Source organism: Miscanthus floridulus, chromosome 14, assembly GCF_019320115.1.
Source record: "Miscanthus floridulus cultivar M001 chromosome 14, ASM1932011v1, whole genome shotgun sequence".
Taxonomy (NCBI): Eukaryota; Viridiplantae; Streptophyta; class Magnoliopsida; order Poales; family Poaceae; genus Miscanthus; species Miscanthus floridulus.
This window is the reverse complement of record NC_089593.1, coordinates 76,063,994-76,074,321: the sequence shown is the minus strand read 5'-3', so window position 1 is coordinate 76,074,321 and position 10,328 is coordinate 76,063,994. Positions and strand designations below refer to the sequence as shown.

Sequence of the window (10,328 nt, the reverse complement as noted above, 5' to 3'; positions counted from 1 at the left end):
CGCTTGCATGCGTGATTTGGGACGGCTTTGCCCTTGCCGCTTCGCACGCCGCATCGCCCGTTTATCGCTCATTTAATCACCGCGTACTAATAATAGTGCAGCCTCACTTCGCATGCTGCGCCGCCCGCTCGCCTCCCTTCGTCCTCAACCGCTCATCTATCCTGGCCTGGCCGCTTCCTCGCCAACGCTTCCTCGCCGACGCTGCGCTCGCTGTTCCTCGCCTGCGCTGTGCTCGCCGCTTCCTCGCCGACGCCGCACTCGCCGCTCCATGGATGCAGCGGCGGACTTTGTGACGTCGGAGGAGTTAGCGCTGGCGGACTCCATGGAGATAACGACGGAGGATGACCTCAAGCAGGAACCCACGATCGTTGCTAGCGCTATGAAGATGACTTCGGAGTCCTTCGTGCCATACTCCTTGCTACCGGAGTCCAAGGCTTCTCTCTGTGTTCGCTAAGGCATGACCCACGATGACAACGACGATGAAGGCTGCCGCCTAGCTCACCGCCTCGCTAGCAGGTCTGCCCGTTGCGGTCTTGTTCACCGCGACTACGATCTCGCAGCAAGGATAATGGATGACATGAAAAATTTGATTGCGAGATCTATATTCCTGATGTCAAGAAGCTTCACTTGTGCCTGAGAACGGTTTGAAGAAGTTGGAGGAGCATACGAAGACGAAGCATGATGCAAAGAAAAAACGGTAAGGTTACATGTCCCATTCATTCAAGCTAATATGCATTTGTTTCTACTAATTTGCAAAGATAATGGTTTCATGCAGGAAGACTAGCAAGGACGTTTCACAAGAGATTTGCAATGGCAGCCGATCTTCTTTCTCTAGTTTTTCTTTTTACATGTGAGGAATCTTGAACTTGTTGCATCCTTTAACCGTCATGGCTTCCTTCAAAACACTATGAAGTGTTAGAAAAATTATGTTTGCTTTGTGTGGACAATACTCTATTAATGCCTACAAAACATGTGTTGAAAAAATCAATCAATGGGTAAATTAGTAGTTCAAAAAATAATGAAACAAGTGAACAATTGATCCATTTACCTGTTGCACTGCTGGATCTAGATCTTCTACTGTTTTTGCATTTTTCTTGTATTGAATAGATTGAATAACAAGCGACGGATGCAATGAAAACACACCCACGCGTGCGCAACATACGAAGGCAAACGCAAAAAACGCTCGGCCAGCGCGCGCCATGCAACCATACACGCGCAAACGGCAAAAAATTACGCCCGCGGCTCGGTAGTTGCTGTGCTAACCGACCAAGCTGCCTGAGGTTGTTGTGTACGAAGGTATCCAGATGACGCGGGGAATCAGCTGCCGCGGGCGCGGGGGAGCGTATTGCGAGGAACGAGGCGCGGACGGCGGACGATTCCCACAATCAGCGAGTTTTGTCAGGCTTTGCCTGCGTGCCACAGGCGATGCCACCATTGTACTAATTGTGATCACGAGTTAAACTCGTGGCATTAACGTGTGACTTCTACGGTCACACCGCCGTCTCCGCCTGCGCCCTTATCAAGCGGCGCGCGCTCGCCACGCTCCGCGGTACGGGACTATTATTATCCAAGCCTGACTCACGCGGAGCCCAGGGCGAACAGGAAACACGACACGAGCCTTGTGTCCAGGCTGTCAGGTCGGAGGCCCACCGATCGGCAAGGAGGGAGGGGTTAGAGAATAGCAATAGCACAGCTCTGATTTCTTCGATCCAGTCCCCTGCTTCTGCCCGTGTTTTATGCTCGGCATCATGCCTCTGTTTCTTATCGGCTGATGATATTTGGTCTTGGTGTTGATCTGGGGATTAAGGAAAACAAACCTTGGAAATTTCATGCCCCCTCATAACATATCATACCAAAAAAATTTTGCTAGTATAACTCTATATTTTTTATTTATATTATTTTTTTGCTAATTTTTTTATTTTTTATTTATTATGTTAAAGAGAGAGAATATAACAAAATTCTTGTCATATATATACCTACCAATGTCTTCTAGATAAAAAAAAATCACACAAAGCACAATTATATAACAAAATCACCTATATGAGCACATCCAAAAGGCAATAGATAATAAAATTATCCCCATAAGAACATCTGAAAGACTAGACGACTGGATCTTGATATTTTCAAAATCATCGTAGAGCCTCGCTGTCAATGGCCATGTCGTCTACCACTAAAAGTCTTAAATCCTAGAAGTACACATATAAGAAAATCCGAGCAACTGTGTGAAGTCAATAAATTAACACAGACGATCAACGCGAGGAACCTAACCAGTTGAACTTGTGCTCGAGAGCCGTGCTCGATTTTACAAGTTGGATCTTTGTATCTGCCCCCCCCCCCCCCCCCTATGTATAATTCGGCTCTGCCACTGCGTATATCGTAATTACAACCCAACATGCTCTCTACTAATCGCTAAGCTTGCACTCCTCAACTAACGATATACTAATAACCTTACAAATGATTAGACATTTCTCAATACCTCGTGGAAGCTAACCAACAGTGACGAAGCCAGAAAAAAATTTAGGAAGGACTGAATAAAAGAATAGAGGTTTTTTTATCTTCTCTTAACCTTAGCCCCTCCTACCTAATATATGTATGCATAAAATTTTAAAGAAAAACTTAGGGGAACTCCACGTACTCAGGATGGGTAGGGGGGCCTGAAGCCCCCCTAGCCCCACCGCTGGCTTCGTCGCTGCAAACCAAGAAAGCATGGAATAAACAACTTTCTAGTTAGTAGGCTAACATAACCTCTAATGAATTATGCAAAATTAAACCGAGCTACAAAGCTAGGGTAACCCAAAGTGACCAGCAGCTATGAATAAACAAAATAAATCGGACAACAGCTCATGCAAGAGATCATGATAACGTTCACTGTAGCAAAGAAAAAAATGCTTAAACATTAAAACATGCTACGGTGGAGTATAATGGCTTATGCGCACAGATCATGAATGATTATTGTAGACAGAAAGTTGTTGGTGCGGTACAGCTACAGACACAAGCTGTCGAGCTGCTGAACTACTCTGAACATGAGACTCAGAAAGCTCCTGGTCCTGAATGAAGTTGTTGCTGCTGCGGTAAAAACCGAGTTCACACTGCCCTGTTCGCTTTGTTGAAAAGCCAGGCTAAAAAGTACCGTTCGCTGATTTGTTGTAAGAGAAAAACACAGGCTGATAAATTCAAGCGAACATTGGACTGCTGCTTCTCCTGCCGAACTGCTGCTGTGCTACTATCTGCTAGTACTCTGCATGAGCTAATGGGAACCTGCAGGGCCTGCAAGAATGCCAAAAAACAGAGAAGAGACGACAGAGAGGTGCACTGATGAAGAAAATTTTAGGGCCTGTTTGAAACATGGGATTTTTCCCCCCTGTTTCTGTGTTTTCATGTGAAACTGAATTGATTCTTTTGAAATATCTATATAAATCCTGTGAAATTCCATGTTCCAAACAGGCCCTCAACAGCCTGGCTTCTAGGTCCAGTACAAACCCGAAATTACTAATCAAGAAATCTAGCGGAAATTACTCAAATGTTTGGTACTTTCACCCTTCAATTGCAATCGGCAATAGCAGAAACAGACTCGACAGACTAGAAAGGACAGCTGCTATATGCCATCACAGAGGAAACGAAAAACTGTTGAAAAACAAAGCAGCCTGTAGAAAGAACCACCCGAGCTCTACTGAAAATAACTCAAATCAAATCTGATTGAAACAAAATTAGAATCACAACCTTGTCATACCATAAGTGACCCATTCCAACAGAGAACTCCCAACCACAACCTTGCCATAACATGAGTGATCCATTTCAACAGACATCTCCTGGAAAGATTGAGATTTTGTCACCAACATAAAATTCCGAACCTTGCCATACCATGAGTGCTCCATTCCAAAAGAGAACTCTCGAAAGGATTGAGGTTTTTTCATCACCATAAAATCTGGAAAACCCTAAAACATTTGGGGAGCATATATCATAGCACCAAAAGCCCTTAAAATCCCAAAAATAACTCCGAAAATCACGAAAATAACAAATTTCAGATTCAGAAAGAAGTGAACAAGCTTACACAGAATTCATCTTTGGATTGCTTTAAGATGTGCGATCACAAACCACTTCTAGCGCTAGTCAAATCGAATAAAATGAACATAAGCTCAAATCAAAGAGTTTCATCTATCTCTAACTCTAGCCTTCTCTCACAAAATCTTTAATCCTAGCCTCCTCTCACACCACATAAATGACAGTGAGTGACCCTCCAAAGGCTTAGTTATTATCACTAACGACTGAAAATTTTCACCACTCAGGGTCGATGCAACTTTCACCGCTCAAGGTCTGACGCATTTGATATAATGCTCATCCAGTCATCTTCTTCATCACGACCTTCGCAATCCCCGGACATCCTACGACCCAAGACCACCTTTAGGGCTTGTTCAGTTAGTCTTCAATCCGAGGGAATTGGTTACAAGTCAAAATCTCCTTCAATCCTCTCGACCGGAGACAATCCAACAAGCTGTCTAAGGCCCTCCACAGTGTTGTTCCAGAGTGATGCTAGCAGATGAGAGAGAGTGTTCGGGAGTCACTCCGCACGCTGCAACAAGTGATGCCAATGCCAGAAATTTTGGAAACGGAGCAAGTAGTTGCTGCAGTGCCAACTTTGTAAAAATGTATATTTTATTTGTATCATCCAATCATGCTGCGAGGTGTGTCCAGGCTTGGGGAGAAGGACAAACTGTGTCAGTGCTGTTGGGCCTGGCAAGTAGTGCCATCACGCCATCACGCTGTAGCCTGGGAGAGTGATGTCTTCTTTTCAGGTATGGGACCCATTATTTTTGAGGCTGCACTCTCACACCGTGGAAGGCCTAAGGTCAGCAAAAATTGAACACTTCATGGGAAGGCGTCCAACTGTACTTTTCCCCCAAATTCAGTACACTGACGTCAGGTATGAAAAAGAAAAACAAAGTAGACAGCAAGAAATAAAGGGCTCCAGCAATGAAGTATAAAAGGCGCTCCTCTTCCACGATCACACTGTAACAGACGAAAAAACTGGCACAAGATCCCAGATTTTGTACTACTTCCATGAACACATATGTACTGGCACCATGAACAACCATGACCAGACAGCTAGCTCCCTATCTCTCTTGTGGTAGCTAAGGTACAGGGAGTACCACGGTGGGTAGCTAACACTAGTTGATGTACTGTGACACCCACTTAAACCCATCGCCGTACCCCATCTTGCGAACAACGCTGCACATGAACACCTCCAGGGGGCGGACGTTGGACTCGCCCAGGTTAACCTTGCCCTTGCCAGTGGTGAAGTTGCTCAGCCCCATGTGGTAACGGAGTTCCTCCTCTGAAGCGGCATAAGGGATGTCGATCTTGTTCCCCAGGATCAGGAATGGGACAGTGGCCAGGGAGTCATCTGACAGGAGCGCATCTAGCTCCTTCTTTGACTCAGCAAACCGCTCCTTGTCATAGGCATCCACGAGGTAGACCACTGCATCCACCTATATCAGAATGAAAACAGGAAGGTTCAGCAAACCAGATGTCGAAAGCACACACGTCCAGTTCCACCAGCATTCACAGTAAAACAGTAAATTAGGAAGTCAAGATTTGATCATGAAGAATAACAAAAGTAGGCTATACAAATACAAGTATGTGGCAGGACACCAAAGCAGAATCTCTAAGGAAGTGCCATAGTAGGATATGTTTCATCAGTCATCTGATCATTGCATGATTTTGGTAAAGATATGCTTCAAACCAAAAGTGCTTTGGATATAAAGTGGGGACCTAATGCTTTATCTAAGAAACAATTTCCCAAATCCAAATACCTCACTAAAACCCTGTACCTTCTAAGGTTCAATTTAGACATATAAAGTCAAACATTTGAAGCGGAGGAAACAGCTTTGTTTTCATCCAAGACAATAGGTAGTAGCAATCCAAGTGTAGTAACATAACAAATTCGGCATAGGTGTAGCAATGTAAGTCCTCCCTATGAGCACCTTGCAAGGAAGATGCATTTCTGTCAGGCACTCCTAATTGTCTCATATTCCTAATGTCTCTTCTATCAGGAACTCACACTTAGTTTCTTGTTTGCGGGCTTAGTTTATTTGCAGTTTCTAGTTTGGACATTCTCTGGACCCTACCCATCCTTGGATCCCTCTCTATACCTCCCCCATCTTCAAACCTTTATCCTCTGCCTTTTTACCTAGAGTAAACTCCAGACTCTAGTTCAAATGTTTCTCTATATTGGCATATAATCACTTTATTTAGCATTCTCATATTACAGAAGAATATCCCATCATATTACAAAAGAATATCCCAATGACTAAGCCAGCTCCACCACCTCATCGAACAATAGAAAGCTAAAAAAGATGAAAAGTATAAATATTACTTGCAAGAATAAATGCTAGTTGGGCACAAAAAAACAGGCAAAACCAGAAGTCCAGAAGAGCATAATTCCAAAAGATCATGGAATCTACATACCATCAAGCATATCTCCCACTAACAAACTAAAAGTTAGATGGCTGCACCAAGGTGACTAGCATATAGGAGTGGGCAATGGGCTACTTACTATTGTATGCACTAAGCCCACTGACCAAAAATCTGGTAATAAGCAACAGGTACTGCAAGTGGGAGCAAAAGTGAAGGCCAACATATTCAATGTCCTCTGATAATGATGCCAACTAAAACATTTATCACTAGAAACGAAGCATGGCTACTAGTACTTCTAAATTACGGAACTGGAGAATTACAAAAGGATAGCATGAAACCACCAGAAATCACAAGCATAGGAGAAGAACACATTGATACAACTACACACCAAGTTATTAATAAGAAGGAAAAACAAAAAAAAAAGAGAGGAAGGTGGGACCTTAGCATAGTAATCCTTCCAAACACGGCGAGCAATCTGATGTCCTCCTAAATCAAATGCCTTGAACTTGATCTTCCCGATACTCAGCTCTTCAGAAGTTGGATATTGCGTAGGCTGATGCTGAACTAATCTCTGCCAAAAGAAACACAGATCCCAAATAAAAATTCCATGAGCCTACAGATGTTAAACATAAACTGCATAGAACTTTCCTTTGCTATATGCTTAGCTTCAGCACATACAATTTTTCAGTAGGATTCTAGTTGTTATAATAGCGATAACTGTACAAGTAACAGATCTAAAATTGAAGTTTTGAATGAAAGAAACAACCTTTCCCTAGGTTTTACACCCTAGAATTCCAGAAATTTGATATGGAATCTTAAGCCCACATAACTGAAAGAAGCAAACTATTCTTCAGAACATGGAACTTTTCCAGGTCTAGCAAGCAATCCAGAGAGCTCAGAGAAATGGTTAAGGCACACCAAACAAGGCAACCCTGATTCTACAAAACATGGAACCTATGTTACACGGATACGTCCAGGAAGGCGCGTATCGCGTATCCGATACGTATCGGATACGGATACGTGTCCGATACGCCAAGGATACGTATCGTTGGAGTATCCGAATTTTAATAATTTTCGCGAATATTGGATACGTGGGCTGATACGTATCGGCCTTATGGGATACGGCCCGGCCTAATAACAGAGTCGCATATCCTGTCTCCGACGCCCTAGCCAGCGATGCCCGCACTCCTTCACGCCCGCGAGGCCGCGACTCGCGCTGCAACACCGCGCGGTGACGGCGCATCCCCCGCTCGTCGCCCGCCTCCGCTCGCCGGCGTCCCTACTCGCCAGCGACGAGCCTCCGCCTCGTGCTCACCTCCCCTCCCCGTCCCGTCCCCACCCGTCGCCGGAGCGAAGGTCGCCGCGCCGACTGCCAAATCCTTCTCATCCTCCTCCCTCTCGTCCCCATCCATCGCTGGCTGGGCTGGTGCGGAGCGGACGGACGGAATCACCAGCGGCTGGCTCTGGCTCTGGCGCGGGGGAGGGAGGACGGCAGCGGCGGGAGGCGAAGGAGGATCTCGCGGAGGAGGTCGTCGTTGTCCGGCAAGGGCGCTGCCAGCGCCGGCGAGGAGGGGCGGCGGCGGCGCATGGAACCCTCGCTCATTGCGAGTGATTTTCTGACGGACTCTGGTAAATGGTTGGTGGAATATCCGTTTTAGCGCTCCTCTTCCGTGTAAGCTGCGTGTAGCTACCGTTGGATGGCCGATCGACGCTGCTGCGTTGTCGGAGCCGATTCCGCTCCAGGCTCCAGGCTTCAGCTCGCCTCGCTCCTCTTACCCGCTAGCTGCTGCTGCTCCTGCTTCCATTTCCCCTTTCCCTTTCCCATCTTTCCACTGAAGAACTGCTGCAGCCAGGCCAGCCGCTGGTGATTCCACCGCAGGAGAAGGGAAGGCAGCCAGAGCCAGTTCAAGTTGGCACTACCCCGTCGATACGTATCTTAAGTGGTTAATTGCAATGTTTTATTATTATCACTTATCAGTTTTAAATAGCAGTTACAGTACTCCTTTGTCCTCTCCTCTCCTCATCTCCTGTCTACTTCAGAGTTCAAATTCTGGACTTGGATATCTGCAAGACTGCAATTGGCAAGGTGATGTACTGAACTACTACTGATTACTGAATACTCAAGTAGTCAAGTTTTAGTAATAAATTGATTGATAGTTGGTTACTTGGTTTTTCTGTGCAAATTCTGGACCTGGAGTCTTGGAGAACTCGAGAATTGACAATTGAAGATTTGAAGAATGGAGATTGCAAGGTAATTTACTACTTTCACTCTTTCACAATTTTAATATGCACTATTATCTATATTTATTAAAAAAACAGTAAAACGTATCCGCGTATCGGGTTTCTTAGGAAATTGCCGTGTCCGCGTATCCATATCCTTCCGATACCGATACGCGTATCCGTATCCGTGCAACTTAGCATGGAACCTTTTCAAGTCTACTAGAAAGCAATCCAGTGATCAAAGAAATGGTTCGGCCATACCAAACAAGGCAACCCCGATACCAACATAAATCTGTACTTCCAAATCTGGGGAAAGGTACTGTTCTGTAGATGTTATCCTCAAAGGGAAACCTTATCCAGAGTAGGAAATGAAATATGATCGAATTGTTCTCAGTCCACAATTTTGAGAGATTTCCAGTATCACTTTTGCAAGGCATGCACTTGAATCAAGAAGGGCTATACTTTGAATTGTTACATAAAAAAATGACAAAGAACACTCAACCCTTTAAATGGACATCTATACAGGGGTAGAAAACTAAAATCGGAGTGGAAACAAAAACCCTGAACCTAAAGAAATGCGCGCTCGTCCACTTCTATTTGCGCTTAGGCCTCTACGATTTTACTCCCTAAAGGATATAGCCACAGTACCGCAGAATTCCCCCTGAAACTGCACGGAGGTAAGTAACACACAAGGATCCACCAGATCATCACAATTCCTCCAAGTCTCACCAAAACTAAAACTGTGGGCGTTTCAAACCGAAATAGAACTCCGCAATTCACAAAAAGCAACGACCGTATAGCTCAAAGGGGATTTTTTATTTTTTTTGGTAGACATATTAACCCAAGCCATTCAGCCCATCCAACCATCCCTGGAAGAACCAACACACAGCGGTAGTTTGGGGGAAAAACAGAAGAGATATTCCATCCCGACCTCGTCCTTGAGCATGTGGAGGAGCGTGGTCTTGCCGGCGTTGTCGAGGCCTAGGAAGAGGATCTTCGCCTCCTTCTGCCACAGCCCCAGCGACGCCAGCACCCCGTAGAACCAGTCCACCAGGAACATCTCCGCCCACCAGCCCGCCCGCCCGCCTACTCGATAGCCAGCGTCGCGCCCTTCTCTTCCCTGCCCCTCTCTCTAGGTCGCCGGAGGAGGAGGAGAAGGCGGCAAGCGGAGCGGCGGCAGCGATGAGGAAAGTCTTCAACTTAACGGATCTTGGCGGCGGACGGAGGGGAGGGAGGGCAGCAAAAGAGATGCGGACATATGCGAGGAGGTCCCTGATGATGACAGGTGGGGTCGGACGCCTGGTGGGGCCGGCTTAGCAGATGGGGTAAGTAGTGGTTGGTGGTTGGTTGGTAGGAAAGATACCGCGGGCCGCGCCGGTCGCACGAGGCGGATTCCCATTTCTTTGTCTACGTGGAGCATATTTCTACGTATGTCGACGATACAGCCATACATACGGGTAGGGTTTTCTACGGCGGCTGTCAAAACACTCTGACTTCATTTACTGTATGACATCATTTCAAAATTTAAAACTACTCCTGCTGTTTCTCGTGATTTTTCTTGAAATGATGGCTACGTTCTTGGAGACTTTCTTCCGCTTATAAGCCGTACTTTTTCAGTAGACGAACAATATTTTTCTCTCACAATAAATCAGCCAACAATACTTTTAGCCATGACTTATCAGCCAAGCGAACAT

General features: G+C 45.6%; 1 protein-coding gene across 1 annotated transcript; it reads right to left on the bottom strand.

Moving 5' to 3' along the window:
• Window positions 1–4,972: 4,972 nt before the first annotated feature.
• On the bottom strand, window positions 4,973–9,862 carry LOC136505512 (small COPII coat GTPase SAR1A-like). The gene is made up of 3 exons (XM_066500673.1): window positions 9,566–9,862; window positions 6,854–6,985; window positions 4,973–5,486 (listed from the first exon to the last, which is right to left on the bottom strand). The coding sequence occupies exons 1-3, from the start codon at window positions 9,692–9,694 to the stop codon at window positions 5,166–5,168; spliced, it is 582 nt and encodes a 193-aa protein (XP_066356770.1). The 5' UTR covers window positions 9,695–9,862; the 3' UTR covers window positions 4,973–5,165.
• Window positions 9,863–10,328: the final 466 nt, after the last annotated feature.

What these genes read in the sequence shown, in the direction of transcription:
- LOC136505512 (XM_066500673.1), bottom strand. Translation starts at nt 9,694, where the DNA reads ATGTTCCTGGTGGACTGGTTCTACGGGGTGCTGGCGTCGCTGGGGCTG. An exon ending in TCCACATGCTCAAGGACGAG is followed by an intron (nt 6,986 to 9,565) that starts GTCGGGATGGAA and finishes TTCTTTTGGCAG; the next exon opens with AGATTAGTTCAGCATCAGCC. An exon ending in GGAAGGATTACTATGCTAAG is followed by an intron (nt 5,487 to 6,853) that starts GTCCCACCTTCC and finishes ATTCTGATATAG; the next exon opens with GTGGATGCAGTGGTCTACCT.